The sequence below is a fragment of the Heterodontus francisci genome, chromosome 14 (assembly GCF_036365525.1).
Source record: "Heterodontus francisci isolate sHetFra1 chromosome 14, sHetFra1.hap1, whole genome shotgun sequence".
Lineage (NCBI taxonomy): Eukaryota > Metazoa > Chordata > Chondrichthyes > Heterodontiformes > Heterodontidae > Heterodontus > Heterodontus francisci.
In genome coordinates, this window is record NC_090384.1 from 47,653,475 (window position 1) to 47,672,106 (window position 18,632).

Below are 18,632 nucleotides of genomic sequence, written 5' to 3' on the forward strand. Positions count from 1 at the left end.
TGTACTGTATGCCCCTATTAATAAAGCCCAGGATACTGTATGCTTTATTAACCGCTCTCTTAACCTGTCCTGCCACCTTCAGTGACTTATGCATATATACACCCAGGTCCTTCTGCTCCTGCACCCCCTTTCAAATTGTACCCTTTATTTTATATTGTCTCTCCATGTTCTTCCTACCAAAATGAATCACTTCACAGTTTTCTGCATTGAACTTCATCTGCCACATGTCTGCTCATTCCACCAACTTGTCTATGTCCTTTTGAAGTTCTACACTATCCTCCTCACAGTTCACAATGCTTCCAAGTTTCGTATCATCTGAAAACTTTGAAATTGTGCTCTGTACACCAAGGTCTAGGTCATTTATATATCAGGAAAAGCAAGGGTCCCAACACTGATACCTGGGGAACTCCACTACAAACCTTCCTCCAGCCTGAGAAAGACCCATTAACCACTACTCTTTGTTTCCTGTCACTCAGCCAATATTGTATCCTTGTTGCTACCGTCCCTTTTATTCCATGAGCTACAAGTTTGCTCACAAGTCTGTTGTGTGGCACTGTATCAAATGCCTTTTGAAAGTCCATGTACTCAACATCAACAGCATTGCCCTCATCAACCCTCTGTTACCTCCTCAAAAAACTCCAGCAAGTTAGTTAAACATGATTTTCCCTTAACAAATCCATGCTGGTTTTCTTTAATTAACTTGCATTTGTCCATGTGTCTATTGATTTTGTCCCGAATTATTTTTTCTAGAAGTTTTCCCACCACCGAAGTTAAACTGACCGGCCTGTAGTTGTTGGGCTTATCTTTACACCCTTTTTTGAACAAGGGTGTAACGTTTGCAATTTTCCAGTCCTCTGGCAGCACCCCTGAGTCTAAGGAAGACTGAAAAGTTACGGCCAGTGCCTCTCTGATCTTCATCCTCACTTCCCTCAATATCCTTGGATGCATCTCATCTGGTCCTGGGTTCTTATCTGCTATAAGTACAGACAGCCTATCTAATACTTCCTCTTCATCAATTTTAAACCCCTCTAGTGTCTGACGTTCCTATTCTTTCAACATTGCCTGGGTTGCATCTTCTTCCTTGGTAAAAACAGTTGCAAAGTATTCATTTAATACATCAGCTATGCCCTTTGCCTCCATGTGTAAATCCCCTTTCTGGTCCCTAATCGACCCCACACCTCCTTTTACTACCGTTTTATTATTTATATGCCTATAGAAAACTTTGGGATTTCCTTTAATGCTAGCTGCCAGTCTCTTTTCATGCTTTCTCTTTGCTTCTCTTGTTTACTTTTTCACTTTCCCTCTGGACCTTCTATATTCAGCCTGGTTCTCAATAGTATTTTCTACTTGGCATCTGTCATAAGCACACATTTTCTTCTTATTTTAATCTCTACCTCTTTTGTCATCCAGGGAGCTCTGGATTTGTTTGCCCTAATTTTCCCCTTCAAGGGAACATACCTTGATTGTGCCCGAACTATCTCTTCTTTGAAGGTCGCCCATTGTTCATCTACTGGTTTTCCTACCAGCTTTTGATTCCAATTTATTTTTTCCAACTCCATTCTTACCCCATTGAAGTTGGCCTTCCCCCAGTTAATTGTTCTTACCCTGGATTGCTCTTTGTCATTTACCATAGTCAGCCTAAACCTTATGATACAATGATCACTATCCACTAAATGCTCTCCTACTGACATTTGATCCACTTGGCTCATCTCATTCCCAAGAACCAGGACTAGCTGCCTCCTTGTTGGACTAGCAACATACTGTTGTAGAATTTTTTTTATTTATTTTAAATATATGCACATCAGGGTCCTAGTAACTCAGTAGAAATGTTCAAAATTATGAAGTATTTTGCTAAAGCAAACAATAACTATTTCCACTGGTCATTGAGTCAGTAACCAGAAGACATAAGATCATTAGCAAAATAAGAGATGGAGACTAGGAGAATTCTGAGAAAAATACCCTGCAGAGGGTTATTAATGGAATGACCTACCAGAAACCAAGGTGGAAGTAGAATTGATAATAGCTTTTAAAAAAGAAGTGGATAAATACTTTAAAAAGTAAATACAAATTGGACTGTGTGGGGAAATGCAAGGGAATGGAAGTATGTAGGTAGCTCTTTTTGGATAAATAAAAGCAAAATACTGAAGATGCTAGAAATCTGAAATAAAAACAAAAAGTGCTGGAAATACTCAGCAGGTCTGGCAGCATCTGTGGAGAGAGAAGCAGAGTTAACGTTTCAGGTCAGTAACCTTAAACGTTATCTTTGCTTCTCTCTCCACAGATGCTGCCAGAACTGCTGGGTATTTCGAGCACTTTTTGTTTTTGTTAGCTCTTTTTGGAAACTGGCAGGTGCAGTGTGCTGACTTGTTGCTATAATATTCAACAAATAATTCGGTGAATCTCAATGGGACTCTTACAAATCTGACATTCCCTAGGTAATTTATTCTGGGAATTCTTGATGCTGTGTTGCAGCAGGGATTTATACTCTTCCACTTTTTGCACAAGGCGAGCCTTTTATGACTCTTGAATATCTCCTGGATAGAAACATTGAGTAATTCTCCTTTTGAGAATAACGCATCAGCCCTACATTGAACGAACAGGCACCTTCAGCATGTTTTCAGGTATCACAAACCTTGGTTGAAAATGGTGCCTCCACAGCAGGATGGAACAATGACTCCCACAAAATAGTGCAGAGTTTTGTTGTTGGATGAACTGATCAGCAGTTAGGGGGTGGGAGGAGGAGAGTACAGGTGAGAGCCACTGAACTGTACATCTGGGAGGACCACTGTTTTTATTACTTTCTGTAAAACAGTAAAGAGAATTTGATCTATTTTCCTATCCCTTTCCAATACAAGGAAAATGTTTATCTCTTTTTGGATTGCAGGCTCAGTCAGGCTGGCTTCAGCATGACTTTGGACATTTGTCTGTCTTTCGGAATTCAAAATGGAACCATCTGCTACACAAGTTCCTGATCGGTCACATGAAGGCAAGTATTGAGCTGGGGGGTGGGGTGATGGTAGGGTGGGTGTTCTTAAGACAAAGCAACTAATTTAAAAAGAGGGAATATTGCAGGGTTTCCTCCAGTCTATTCCAACAGACCTTGCAATGAATTGGTGTGATCTATGATTATATTGGGGCTGAAGTTAGTTTTCTTGATGATTCTGAAGGTGGCTGGAGAAACTTCAGCTTCACTCATCCCAGACTGCATAAAACTAGCTGGTTCCACAATTTGCAGTAATGTGACATAAAGCCAGAAACCTTTTGGAAACACTCAACAGATGAGATAGCATCAGTGGAGAGAACAGACAAGTTGGCATTTCATGTGTGCAAACCCTTTGCCAAGGCATAGTTTTTCAATGTAGGGCCCCCCCCCACCAACTCCCACATCCAGGAAGGAGCAGGTTGGTGTTTGGGGTCGGAACCATCTAGCAGCTCACCATGATTATGTTGTTGGAGCACTAAGACTTACCTCCAGGAGAGAGAGTCACAACATTTCTGCTTCACCCATTGCAATTTATCTGTGGCCATAAGCAAAGCCAAGGTTAAAGTTTGACTGGATTGCCTGGAAACTCCTTAACTGTGTTTTAACTATTTCTGGTGTTAAAGAAAAGCCAAAAGGAAAGTCCAATAACATTAACATTTGAGCAAAGGTCTGCATAACTTTATTTCCTGGACTAGATAGCACCACAGGAGCCGACAAATTGTGTTTGCCAGCCCTAGACTGTTCTCAGTGAATATAGGCTCATACTGGTATCTGTGGCATAGCAATGCTGCAAGTAAAAGTGAGAAGGAATGGGCTGCAATTATGCCAGCTGTTCAACGATAGTTCTGACAGAGATCAAATGCTGAGAACAATTGTCAAAAAATGTGAGACACTAAACCTGGTGGGATTGAGTGAGATACCGAAACTTGTGTGGGTGGCTGAAGGAGAATTTGAAGCTCATACAAGAACCGGATTTAACTTGAAGTTTGATGACCATATTAAAGGCAGTGCGAGCAGGGATTGCCATGCTATATTGTGTGATATTGTCTCTCTGTTATAAGGGCGCATCTGGAAACTGGTGGAATCATCGACACTTCCAGCACCATGCCAAGCCCAACATCTTTAATAAGGACCCTGATGTGAACATGCTGAAAGTGTTTGTATTGGGAGATACCCAGCCTGTGGAGGTAATTTCTTTTTATTGAGAAACCTAGGTGAAGGGCCAGGGCCCATAGTGCGGGCAAGACTAAGGCTGGAAAGAGAAGGTGAGATAAATCAGGGAGCACTGACTTCATGATGCCAAGCTTGTGTTGTAAGACTGTGGATTGAAGTAGGAAAGGAAGCCTGAGGAAGGTAAGGAGTTACACAATTTTATGGTCCTGGGGAATGAGTGAGTTAGAGTAGGAACAGTGCAATGCATCGTGATTTCAATAAAGTAAGGATCCAGGAAGAAGACAAATTGTGTGGACTGGAATATTTCCCTCAATGTCAAAAAATAACTCACTGTTCGTATACAGCAGGAAACATGTTTTACACTCACTAACATTAGCAACTGGAGAAAAATACTTCTGTAACAGAATAGCAGATACACAGGAGCAACAGCTTGAAATCTAATCAAGGGGTTCAGATCGTTTATATGTAGAATAACAGATAGCCGGAAGTGAGTTGTAGATGTCAGTTTTCCTTCCATTCACATTTCCCATTGGAAGTATGGTGGGCCAGGACTTGCACCTTCCTGCAGCCTGGAATTTCTTTGTAAAACCACCTGTTCGCAGAAGGTCGCAGGTTGGAAAGTGGAAGAAAATGGGCCAAACCGTTGCTCCTACAAATGACAGCTGGTAGTTTTTCCTCTGCTCCATTTGGTGATAACAGCACTCACCTGCTCACTTCCCAAACCCATTACATGTAAATGATAGTAAGTAGGCAGTGAATGCCCCTCTGAATGGCCAGCATGAATGAAAGGAAGAGGCACTGGGGATACTGTGATGGCAGAAGGCAGGTTTAACAGACGCTTATGAAACTACTGGGGGTATTGGGACACTTGCTTCCTCCTTCCCACTGCTTTCAACTACCCATAATCTAATTGAAGGATGTGAATGATCATATATAGAAAAGTGGACACCTGAGATTGAGTTTACAGGCTGAATACAATCCAATCAGAAGTTTGGATGATGTGTTTGTATATAATATATATTTGGTATTCTGTGATTCTTTGCTTCTGGAAGTTAGCTGTGCTCACAGGCAGAACAGGATGAAGAATCAAGGATAAATGTACTCCCTGCAAGTGTAGCACCCTCCTGGGAGTGTTGCACTGCAAAATTACCGCTATAGAACAATGGATACCTGGGAGGGCGTTGCAAGTTGGAGTCTAATCAAAACGTTTAGATAGTTTTATATGGAATAACGGATCCTTAGTTCAAATGTTCCTGTGCAGGATTTACAGTCCTGTGTACTGAAGGTCTTCTGTAGATGCTAACCTGATTCCATCTAATTCCTTTTTTGTCGCTGTAGTTTGGAAAACGGAAGATCAAGTATTTGCCTTACAACTATCAGCACGGGTACTTTTTCCTCAGTAAGTATGGCTGCTTGACCAGTCAGTGTGATGCTGTCAGTTGTGACGGTTGTTTCCTGGTGTGGTATCACTTACTGCTTTCTCTTTCAGTTGGTCCACCCCTGTTAATCCCGGTGTACTTCTACATTCAGATAATGATGACCATGATTACCCGTCGAGATTGGGTGGTAAGTACATCAGAATATTTAACACAAGGTTTTGTTTTCCCTCTCCTACTTCTCACCAGCTCCCACTTTGAATTTTATGTTTCCTCTTTGTCTTCCCTGCACTGCATTCTGCTGTTGCCTGACGGAAAGGACAGGCTGGTGACCCTTATCCCTAGAACTAGCCAGTGGGGCTAGTGTGAGAAATTCCAAGGGTGTCTGGATCTGAGAGTTCTCCCTGCCTCCCTGAAAGGAAGCACCACCTTTTGTGTGGTACTTACACCTCTTGAGTTGAGGGCCACGTTATGTAGGACATTCTGGGCACCAGAAGATGTACCAACACCATGTAGTGTAGCACATCAGGATTATATCAACTTTTGCTTGTGCATAAAGAGATGCTGTACAACATGTAACTGAGAGCCACAGTAGATTGACACATTAGCACCAAATTCCTGGGGCCTGGGAGGAAGGAAAGTTTGACTTCTGCCCAGAGTAGGAGGGCCAGGCAGTGGGGGTTGGAACCTGGTTACATTTGCAATCCACTCCAGCAATTCCACTCCCCAGGAGTAACATCCCACACTTTGAGCACAAAATGTACCCCCAAAAAATGCTTCAAATGACACAACCTGAAGGGAAGTGATAGTGCATGCTTCAGGTTTTACCTTATGCTATCTGGAATCATTGCATTGTGCACACATCAGAGCAATATCATAACTTTTACATTTATTGTAAATCAGTAATAATATCACAATGTCTCTAACACAGTTCAGTCTACTTCTTCTCCACTTTGCAGGATCTTGCCTGGGCAACAACATACTACATCCGCTACTTCAACACCTTCATCCCTTTTTATGGATTTTTTGGTTCTATACTCTTAGTCATGTTTGTCAGGTATGTACAGTTGGAGAGAACTCCTCCTGTTGTTTCAGTCATAGTCACTAATGTTATAATTTATTTGGATTATAAACCAAGGTGCTGCCGTGTTTAAATAGTTAGGGAGGATTTTGGGGTTAATTTTGCATTTTAGTGCAGGGAAAGGGGATGTAACTCATGGCAAAATTTGTAAGAGACACATTTCCCCCTCCTTTTCTCTTTTCTCCTGTCATTGACTGTGCCTGTTATTTAAGTAATGAATTGCCTGGTAATCCAATCACATGTTTGATGTCAAATGCCCAACCTGCCCCAAATTCCTGTTGTAATTGGTAAGCACCAGTCCAAATAGGCTCATTCAAACTGATGTCAATTTAGAGCAGTTCCGTACAGGAACAGGAGTAGACCATTCAGTCCCTCGAGCCTGTTCTGCCATTCAAGGAGATCATGGCTGATCTGTGACCTAGTTCCATATACCTGCATTTTGCCCCATGTCCCTTAATACCTTTGGCTAATAAAAGTCTTATCAATCTCAGATTTAAAATTAACAATTAATCTAGCATCAATTGCTCTTTGCAGGAGAGAGTTCCAAACTTCTACCACCCTTTGCGTGAAGAAGTGTTTCCTAACCTCACTCCTGAAAAGTTTGGCTCTAAGTTTTAAACTATGTCCCCTAGTCCTTGAGCCCCCCAACTAGCGGAAATAAGTCCTCTCTCTATCTACCGTATATGTTCCTCTTAATATCTTGAAAACTGTGACCAAATCACACTCAATCTTCTAAATTCCAGGATATACAACCTTAGTTTGTGTAATCTCTCCTCGTGATTTAACCCTTGTAGTCCAGAAATCATTCTGGTAAACCTACAATGCAGTCCTTCCCAAGGTGTGCTGCCCAGAACTGCTCACAGTGTTCCAGATGTGGTCTAACCAGGGCTTTTTATAGCTGAAGCATGACTTCTACCCTCTTGTATTTTAGCCCTCTAGGTATAAAGGCCAGAATTCCATTAGCTTTTATGATTATTTTCTGTACCTGTTCATGACATTTTAATGATCTGTGTACCTATATCTTCATTGATATCTGAACTCCAGGTTTTTTCTTTACCTGCTGGGACAAGGTGCTGCAGCAGACACGATGGGAAGGATCACAATTTAGTGATAAGCCACTGACATAATTTTCACAATGGACAAGCTAGTTAGAATTTGAACAAAATTACCATTTATAGAAAGCAAAGTTCATTAAGAAATATTCTCCAGCATTCCAGATGTCTGTCAGTAAAAACCATATGTAACCCAGTGCCATTCAGGTTTAATCCCCAATCTGTGCTGAGTTAGTTGAGTTCAGCTGTAAAAAAGCCTTCTATATATGACCTCAGGACATCCCAAAGCACTTTACAGTCAATGAAGTACTTTTTTAAAGTGTACTCAATGTTGCAATGCTGGAAATGCAGCAGTTAATTTGTACACAGCAAGGTCCTAAAAACAGTAATGTGATAATGAGCAGATAATCCATTTTTAGGTGTTGGTTCAGTAATAAATATTGGCTGGGATACTGGAAACGTGCCACTCCTCTCTGAAATATTCTACGCAATCTTTTATATTCACCTGAAAGGGCAGACAAGGCCTTCAGTTAACATCTCCTGGATGTCAGCCTGGATTTTGTGCTTAAGTCTCTGGATGGGCAGGACCCACAACATACGAACATACGAATTAGGAGCAGGAGTAGGCCACTTGGTCCTTCGAGCCTGCTCCGCCATTTAATAAGTTCATGGCTGAACTGATCGCTCCACATTTCCACCCTCTGAGAGAAAAAATGTCTCCTAATCTCTGTCTTTAATGGGTGACCCCTTATTTTTAAACAGTGACACCTAGCTGTAGATTCTCCCACAAGGTGAAACATCCTTTCCACATCCACCCTGTCAAGACCCCTCAAGATCTTATATGTTTCAATCAAGTCGCCTCTTACTCTTCTAAATTCCAGCGGATACAAGCCTAGCCTGTCCAATCTTTCCTTGTAAGACAGCCCGCCCATTCCAGGTATTAGTCTAGTAAACCTTCTCTGTACTGCCTCCAACACATTTACATTCTTCCTTAACTAAGGATACCAGTACTGTACACAGTACTCCACATGTGGTCTCACCAATGCCCTGTATAGCTGAGGCATAACCTCCCTACTTTTGTATTTAGTTCCCCTTGCGATAAACAATAACATTCTATTAGCTTTCTTAATTACGTGCTGTACCTGCATTATAACCTTTTGCGATTCATGCACTAGGGCACACAGATCCCTCTGCATCTCAGAGCTCTGCAATCTCTCACCATTTAGATAATATGCTTCTTTATTATTCTTCCTGCCAAAGTGGACAATTTCACACTTTCCCACATTATACTCCATTTGCCAGGTCTTTGCCAATTCACTTAACCTATCTGTATCCCTTTGCAGCCTCCTTATGTCCTCCTCACAAGTTACTTTCCTACCTATCTTTGCGTCATCAGCAAATTTAGCAATCATACCTTTGGTCCTTTCATCTAAGTAATTTATATAAATTGTAAAAGTTGAGGCCCATAGCACAGATCCCTGTGGCACACCACTTGTTACATCTTGCCAACCAGAAAATGGCCCATTTATGCCTACTCTCTGTTTCCTGTTAGCTAAACAATCTTCTATCCATGCCAATATGTTATCCCCTACACAATGAGTTTTTATTTTCTGCAATAACCTTTGATGTGGCACTTTATCAAATGCCTTCTGGAAATCTAAGTACAATACATCCACTGGTTCCCCTTTATCCACAGCACATGTAACTGCCTCAAAGAACTCCAGTAAAGTGGTTAAACAGATTTCCCTTCCACATAAACCATGTTGACTCTGCTTGATTACCTTGAATTTTTCTAAATGCCCTGCTATACCGTCTTTAATAATAGTTTCTAACATTTTCCTTAAGACAGATGTTAAGCTAACTGGCCTGTAGTTTCCTGCTTTCTGTCTCCCTTTTTGAATAAAGGAGTTACATTTGCTATTTTCCAATGTAAAGGAACCTTCACCGAATCTAGGAAATTTTGGATAATTGAAACTAACGCAGCAGCTATCTCACTAGCCACTTCTTTTAACACCCTTGGATGAAGTCCATCAGGACCCAGGGATTTGTCAGCCCGTAGTTCCAACAATTTGTTCAGTACCACTTCCCTGGTGATTGTAATTTTCTTGAGTTCCTCCCTCCCTTCCATTTCCTGACTTACAGCTAATACTGGGATGTTACTTGTATCCTCAATAGTGAAGACCGATGCAAAATATCTGTTCAATTCATCTGCCATCTCCTTATTATCCATTATTAATTCCCCAGACTCACTTTTTATAGGACCAACGCTCACTTTGTTAACTTTTCTTTTTAAAATATCTATAGAAGCTCTTATTATCTGTCTTTATATTTCTATTCCATTTTTAGGTGTTGGTTCAGGGATAAATATTGGCTGGGATACTGGAAATGCGCCACTCCTCTTTGAAATAGTTCAACGCAATCTTTTATATTCACCTGAAAGGGCAGACAAGGCCTTGAGTTAACATCTCCTGGATGTCGGCCTGGATTTTGTGCTTTCTCTCATACTCTAATTTTACCTTCCTTATCAATCTTTTCGTCACTCTTTGCTGTTCTTTATATTCTATCCAATCTTCTGATCTGCCTCTCATCTTTGTGCAATTATAGGGTTTTTCTTTTTTTTTGTCACTATCTTTAACTGTTTTAGTTAACCATGGATGGTGGTTCCCACCCTTGGAATGTTTCTTTCTCGTTGAAATGTATCTATTCTGTGTATTCTGAAATATCCCCATAAATGTCTGCCATTGCATCTCAATTGACCTATCCCTTAACCTGATTTTCCAGTTCACTTTAGCTAGCTCTGCTTTCATGCCCTCGTAATTGTCCTTATTTAAGTTTAAAATACTAGACTTGGACCCACTCTTCTGTCCCTCAAAATAATTCAATCACATTATGATCACTACCACCTAGGGGCACCTTAACTATGAGGTCATTAATTAGTCCTACCTCATTGCACAATACCAGATCTAGTACAGCCTGCTCTCTGGTTGGCTCCAGAATGTATTGTTCCAAGAAATTATCCCAAAAACATTCTATGTACTCCTCATCTAGGCTACCTCCACCCATCTGATTTTTCCAGTCTATATGTAGGTTAAAATCCCCCATAATTATCGCTGTACCTTTCTGACAAGCAGCCATTATTTCTTGGTTTATACCCTGTCCTACAGTGTGGTTAATGTTAGGTGGCCTGTGCACCACTCCCACAAGTGACTTCTTGCATTTATGATTTCTCATCTCCACGCAAACTGCTTCTACATCCTGGTCTCCTGAACTTAGGTCATCCCTCTCTATTGCGCTAATACCATCATTAATTAACAGAGCTATCCCTCCACCTTTTCCGAGGTTCCTGTCCTTCCTAAATGCCATGTACCCTTCAATATTCAACCTTCTAACTTTGAGGCAAAATGGCTACCGTTGAGCCATGGCTGATGCAAACAGCAGTAGGCGTGCTACAACTGGTCTTTGTTTCTCTGAGCTCGGAGGAGAAAAATCAGTGAGGCTTGTGCCATGTGATAGTTATCTACTAACCCTTTTAGAAAGTGTTTGCATGTGGATATTGGATGAGGACAGATTCATGCTCAGCTGTGATACCTCTTGAAGCTTATCAACTTGTAGTGTCGAAGCTCACACAGGAAGAATGACCATTAGGAAGTCTGTTGGTCCTTTTGGAACTGTACCAAAATGTGAGTTGGTGCCTTCAGGAGAGGGAGGGAAAAAATTGGAAAGGCAGAAATGGGAAGGAAAATGTTCTCTGGTAGCAGTTTATATTATTCAAAGGAGGAAGAGCAGCTAGAAGAGGTTTCAGATTAACAAGTAACAGCCTGTTCTGAACAGAATGTAGAAGAATCAGCACTTGAAGAGTTTAGGTAACAATTGATACCTGACCACTGCCGCGGTTCTCTCTGCAGGTTCATAGAGAGCCACTGGTTTGTGTGGGTGACCCAGATGAACCATATTCCAATGAACATTGATGATGAAAAGCATAAGGACTGGCTCAGTATGCAGGTAACGCTCAGTATAATAGTCAGCTTTGGAACTTTCTTTTAACTGTTCGTGGCAGTTTCCATTTTAAAAAAAGACACAAGTATACTTGAATCTTGTATTCTTATCAAAATGGCTGCCTATTAAATTGTAGCAGTACACACATGCGACGTCATGGGGTAACTTCAAAAAATGACCATTGCATCTCACTTTCTCCAAGTGCCCAAAATTGTTGCCACCATTAAAATGGCCATCCTGTTTAAAGAGTGTAATCTTGATTGATTGATTGTTATCATTTTGCTGCATCAGTGAAGGTTCAAATGAGAAGGTCTGTGTTTACATTGTTTGTTGGTTCTTTCTGTCTCTTATTGAAAATATATAATATGGAAGACTGGGGAAGAGTGGGGCTGTGTAGAGTTAAATGAGGACAGGGTCAATCTTAGTTATGATTCCTCTCTGGTCACAAGAAGGAGGATGCTTACTTGTAGGATGTCCTGGAAAGTGGTCCTGTGCCTACAGAACACCAGTTTTCAGTAGAGAGGTGAGGAAAAAGAGAGGCACAACAAGAGCATAAATGAACGGGACTCTTCCATAGGGTGCTTCATTTCTATGGCTCTATTGTCACATTGAGATGTTGTAAACTGGATCCCTCATTAATCTGTGGAGAAAGATCTTCAATTATTAATGGAGGCTAGTCTTTGTCCTGAGAAACAGATTGAATTATATGCCTGTTCTTATCTATTTCAGCATCACATTTCAATGACTTTGTTCTTCAGAATATGAAGAATACGGAAGACAGCTGATTAAAACATAATTAGAATTATAGTAGATTAAAGTTTCATCATGATACAGAAGAGCAACCACAATGACACAGATCCGTGTCCGATGTTGACTAGTCCGATAGAATCTGACAATTGCATATAGTTAAAGGATGACAAATTTAAGGGATGTGTCAGACTACAAGGCACCTTGGCATATAACTAAACCAAACAGTGCATTGGTGTAATTGGTGACGCAAAGCTCTCATGTCATCATGGATCATGCTTGCTGCTAATTTGTAACAGATTTTAAAACTGCACAGTGTCGAAGATAACTAACTACAGCAATGCTTGCACATGCACTGAGTTATCTCATTGGAAGCTTAGGACCATTAGAGCTTCCAAATAGTGGCCCAATTTTAATGTAATGATTTGATGTGCTTGTTCCAAAGATAATGACCAGATCAGGCTAAGGTGTTTACTTTCTTGATTGGTCTAAAATGGTGTTTGGAGCTACCAGTTTTGCCAATATTGGTCATGCTTGGGACCAATATTGAGTACGGGACATTCAACATCAATCAAGTGGTGGGAGGCAATGTTGTCTCAGAGCAGTCACCATAAGGAATAACAGAAATACAAAAGCAAAATACTGGGGCTGCTGGAAATCTGAAATAAAAACAGAAAATGCTGGAAATACTCAGGTCTGGCAGCATCAGTGGAGAGAAAAACAGAGTTAACATTTCAGGTCTGTGACCTTTAATCTGAACTGCAAAAGGTTAGGAATAACATAACAGTCTACCACTATCAGTCAGGCCTAGAAACAAGCCTGTGGTTCTGGGGACCACTATGGTGGTGTGGTTTTTTGGTGCCCCAGTGTATGATGCTGTTAACTGCTGATATGAGTTTGTGACCATGATTCTCTGGGTAGTGAGTTCCCTATCTTAGAAGAAGGTTCATAGAAAGCATTATAACAGAACCCAGTCATTATTCCTATAGTATGTAATGATTTGTCACCATTGGGCCATTTTTGCATATCACCCAACGAGGAAGTTAAGTGGAGGTTTTGGGCATGACCTGTTAATTCTAGCATCCTGAGGGAAAGGAAATGAAAACACTTGAGTCCAGAATTGAACTCAATTTATTTTGAAAGTACGTGCAACATTCTGCAACTAGAACCATTGGGTCACTACAAAACACCTTGACCACTTGTTTACAAATGCCGTTTATTTTCTTCCAAGACAGACCTTTTCAGTAAATTGGTTGCACTACAGACTGGTTGCACTATATAATTTGATTTAATGTGAAGTGGTTTGGGCTCTGCTTTGTTATTTATTCTGAAGTGATGGAAGGTCGTTTAGAACCAAAGAAACAGGTCGTTTGGCCCATTGCAAATGCAATTATTTTTTCCCACTTCATCTGATTCCACTTTTCAGAAGGGAGCTGGGCAAGTTCCTATGAGTGGAAGTGAACACCTTGCATTTAAATAGCATCTTTAATATAGTGAAACATCCCAAGGCACTTCACAGGAGCATAGTCAGATAAAATTTGACACTGAGCCACATTAGGACAGGTGACCAAAAGCTTGGTCAAAGAGGTAGGTTTTAAGGAGCAACTTAACGGAGGAGAGAGAGAGAGGTAGAGAAGCGGAGAGGTTTAGGGAGAGATTTCCAGACCCTAGGTAGTTGAAGGCAAGGCCACCAGTGGTGGAATAAAGGAAATTGGAGATGTGCAAGAGGCCAGAAGAGGAGCGCAGAGATCTCGGATGGTTGTAGGACTGGAGGAGGTTACAGAGATAGGGATGTAGACATCTTGAGCTATAGAGGATGGGTGGATTAAATGAGAGTTAATTGCTGTCACCATGACATCCTGAAACTTGCTTGATTGCCTTTGGAGAGGATTTCACATAGTTTTTCCCTAAATTGGCATAGCGTCTTTTTTTTCCCAATTTTTATTTTTGCCGATTCCAGGAAATTGCCTGACCGGGAGAGTAAGCTGATGGTGCATATTGGTTATACCAGGTCAGGGTGGGGCAGACTTGCTGGACCGCATAATCTTTTCCTGTCCTTTTTGGTATGATTATAAGTACTGTCCTGCTTTGCTCCCCATATCCTTTCTTTCCCAATATGCTCTGATTATTCCTCTTTCTGGAACCGAGATTAGGCTACAAATGTCAGACCAACTTCAGCAGATAATATAGCACTGTTTCCACTTCATTTTCTCTGCAGTATAACTTCAGGCTGATACAAAGCCAAGCTTTTCTTTTTAAAAAAGAGCTAAGGTAACACTTGGCTGTCTAACATTCAAATTTAATGAGCAGAGCTCTGTTACGTAAGAACAGGAGTAGGTCATTCAGTTCCATGAGCCTGTTCAGCCATTCAGTTAGATCATGTTTGATCTGTATCTTAACTCCATATACCCATCTTGGTTCCATTTCCTTTAATATCCTTGCCTAACAAAAACCTATAAATTTCAGTGTTGAAATTTTTGATTGACCTAGCCTCAGCAGCTTTTTGGGATGAGAGTTCCAGATTTCCACTACCCTTTGTGTGAACATGTTGAACACCACTTGGAGGAAGCACTGAGGGTGGCAAGGGCACAAAATGTACTCTGGGTTGGGGACTTCAATGTCCATCACCAAGAGTGGCTCGGTAGCACCACTACTGACCGAGCTGGCCGAGTCCTAAAGGACATAGCTGCTAGACTGGGTCTGCGGCAGGTGGTGGGGGAACCAACACGAGGGAAAAACATACTTGACCTCGTCCTCACCAATCTGCCTGCCGCAGATGCTTCTATCCATGACAGTATTGGTAGGAGTGACCACCACACAGTACTTGTGGAGGCGACGTCCTGCCTTCACATTGAGGATACCGTCCATCGTGTTGTGTGGCACTATCACCGTGCTAAATGGGATAGATTTCGAACAGATCTAGCAATGCAAAACTGGGCATCCATGAGACGCTGTGGGCCATCAGCAGCAGCAGAATTGTATTCATCCACAATCTGTAACCTCATGGCCCGGCATATCTCCCACTCTACCATTACCATCAAGCCAGGAGACCAACCCTGGTTCAATGAAGAGTGCAGGAGGGCATGCCAGGAGCAGCACCAGGCATACCTCAAAATGAGGTGTCAACCTGGTGAAGCTACAACCCAGGACTACTTGCATGCCAAACTGCGTAAGCAGCATGTGATAGACAGAGCTAAGTGACCCCATAACCAACGGATAAGATCTAAGCTCTGCAGTCCTGCCACATCCAGCCGTGAATGGTGGTGGACAATTAAACAACTAACTGGAGGAGGTGGCTCCACAAATATCCCCATCCTCAATGATGGGGGAGCCCAGCACATCAGTGCGAAAGATAAGGCTGAAGCATTTGCAACAATCTTCAGCCAGAAGTGCCGAGTTGATGATCCATCACGGCCTGCTCCTGAAGTCCCCAGAATCACAGACGCCAGACTTCAGCCAATTCGATTCATTCCGCGTGATATCAAGAAACAACTGAAGGCACTGGATACTGCAACAGCTATGGGCCCTGACAATATTCCGGCAATAATACTGAAGACCTGTGCTCCAGAACTTGTTGCGCCCCTAGCCAAGCTGTTCCAGTACAGCTACAACACTGGCATCTACCCTGCAATGTGGAAAATTGCCCAGGTATGTCCTGTACACAAAAAGCAGGACAAGTCCAACCCGGCCAATTACCGCCCCATCAGTCTACTCAATCATCAGTAAGGTGATGGAAGGTGTCATCAACAGTGCCATCAAGCGGCACTTGCTTAACAACAACCTGCTCAGTGACGCTCAATTTGGGTTCTGCCAGGGCCACTCAGCTCCTGACCTCATTACAGCCTTGGTTCAAACATGGACAAAAGTGCTGAACTCAAGAGGTGAGCTGAGAGTGACTGTCCTTGACATCAAGGCAGCATTTGACCGAGTCTGGCATCAAGGAGCCCTAGCAAAACTGAGGTCAATGGGAATCAGGGGGAAAACCCTCCGCTGGCTGGAGTCATACCTAGTGCAAAGGAAGATGGTTGTGGTTGTTGGAGGTCAACCATCTGAGCTCCAGGACATCACTGCAGGAGTTCCTCAGGGTAGTGTCCTAGGCCCAACCATCTTCAGTTGCTTCATCAATGACCTTCCTTCAGTCATAAGGTCAGAAGTGGGGATGTTCGCTGATGATTGCACAATGTTCAGCACCATTCGTGACTCCTCAGATACTGAAGCAGTCCATGTAGAAATGCAGCAAGACCTGGACAATATCCAGGCTTGGGCTGATAAGTGGCAAGTAACATTCGCGCCACACAAGTGCCAGGCAATGACCATCTCCAACAAGAGAGAATCTAACCATCTTCCCTTGACATTCAACGGCATTACCATTGCTGAATCCCGCACTATCAACATCCTAGGGGTTACCATTGACCAGAAACTGAACTGGAGTAGCCATATAAATACCGTGGCTACAAGAGCAAATCAGAGGCTAGGAATCCTGAGGCGAGTAACTCACCTCCTGACTCCCCAAAGCCTGTCCACCATCTACAAGGCATAAGTCAGGAGTGTGATGGAATACTCTCCACTTGCCTGGATGGGTGCTGCTCCAAAAACACTCAAGAAGCTCGACACCATCCAGGACAAAGCAGCCCGCTTGATTGACATCCCATCTACAAACATTCACTCCCTCCACCACCAACGCACAGTAGCAGCAGTGTGTACCATCTACAAGATGCACTGCAGTAATGCACCAAGGCTCCTTAGACAGCACCTTCCAAACCCGTGACCTCTACCAACAAGAAGGACAAGGGCAGCAAATACATGGGAACACCACCATCTGCAAGTTCCCCTCCAAGTCACACACCATCCTGACTTGGAACTATATCGCCGTTCCTTCACTGTCGCTGGGTCGAAATCCTGGATTTCCCTTCCTAACAGCACTGTGGGTCTACCTACCCCAAATGGACTGCAGTGGTTCAAGAAGGCAGCTCACCACCACCTTCTCAAGGGCAATAAAGGATGGGCAATAAATGCTGGCCTGGCCAGCGACGCCCACATCCCATGAATAAATTTTAAAAAAGAAATACTTTCGGACATTATTCCTGAACAGCTTAACTCTAATTTTGAGGTTTGATCCTTGATCTGGACTCTCCCACCGGAGGAAATAATTTCTCTTCATCCAGCCTATTAAATCTGTTAATCATAAACATTTCAATTAGATCACTCTTCCAAGCAGCCTGTCCTGATAATGTTACCCTTTTAGCCCCAGTATCCTTTTTAGGAATCTGAGCTGCACCCCATACAAGGCCAATATATCCTTCCTGAGTTGCAGTGCCCAGAACTAAATGCAGTGCTCCTTAAACTGAGAGTGTTTTAGAAATTGGCAGTATAAGCCTGCTCTATCATTCACATGTCACTCTGTGCAAGTACAAGGTCAGTAGCTGGAGTATAACAACCTGCCTAAGAAGAATTCAGTAATGATGTAAAATGTATTTCTAAAACAAACCCCATTGATGGATTGATTTGTCAATGTGCAGCTCAATGCCTCCTGAAACACAGTTGGCTCTTGGCAGAGCAACAATGCAGAGAAGTCGCACTCAACCTGATTCAGCTCAATTTAGCAAACTAAGTTCTGTATTTTTCCTGGCTCATGCAAACAAAACAAAGATATTGTAGCTTTACAATAAACTCAACAGCCAGCTCCATGGCCTGATATTGAACGAATGAGAAACCCAGGCTGGATTTTGCAAGGGCCCGTGGGGTCGGGAGCTGAAGTGGATGCAGTTTAAAAATCATAGTACCAGAGGTCGCCTCTGAACCTGATGCTTCTGGGGAAGTCCACAATATTTAATGCGAGGGCAGTGTGGTGGGAACATGAAAGCTGCTTGCCTCCAATTAAAGAGCCATTAATCTCATTTCAGAAATACTCAGCAGGTCAGGAAGCAGGTGGAGAGAGAAAAACAGAGTTAACGTTTCAGGTCTATGTGACCTTTCATCCTTCAGAAGCTCGTCTGGGGGGTCTGCCGCAGCACAATTTTCAAAGAGGAATCTGGCAAGCCCAACCAGTCTGGTGCACAATACTGTACAGCTGTTGGGTTTGCAGCGGATGGGGGCTAATTTTGTTGTTTGAAAAATAGATGTTTTTGGCCCACGGGGATCATGCGCCAGGCTCGTGCAGGACATTTTGTTTTATTATGGCACCACTGCCTCACCTGTTCAGTCTGTTAGCCCTCTGAGGAGCT

General features: G+C 42.4%; 1 protein-coding gene across 3 annotated transcripts in view; it reads left to right on the top strand.

The window, feature by feature from the left end:
• fads2 (fatty acid desaturase 2) overlaps positions 1-18,632 on the top strand; it is an 87,735-nt gene that overhangs the window by 52,864 nt on the left and 16,239 nt on the right. For 2 of the 3 annotated variants that reach the window (XM_068046176.1, XM_068046174.1), the window contains 6 exons: positions 2,885-2,986; positions 4,045-4,170; positions 5,495-5,555; positions 5,646-5,722; positions 6,492-6,589; positions 11,571-11,667. In XM_068046176.1, the coding sequence (XP_067902277.1) occupies positions 2,885-2,986; positions 4,045-4,170; positions 5,495-5,555; positions 5,646-5,722; positions 6,492-6,589; positions 11,571-11,667 (561 nt within the window). The remainder of the gene's footprint in view (positions 1-2,884; positions 2,987-4,044; positions 4,171-5,494; positions 5,556-5,645; positions 5,723-6,491; positions 6,590-11,570; positions 11,668-18,632) is intronic. The other variant, XM_068046175.1, reaches the window with a different exon arrangement.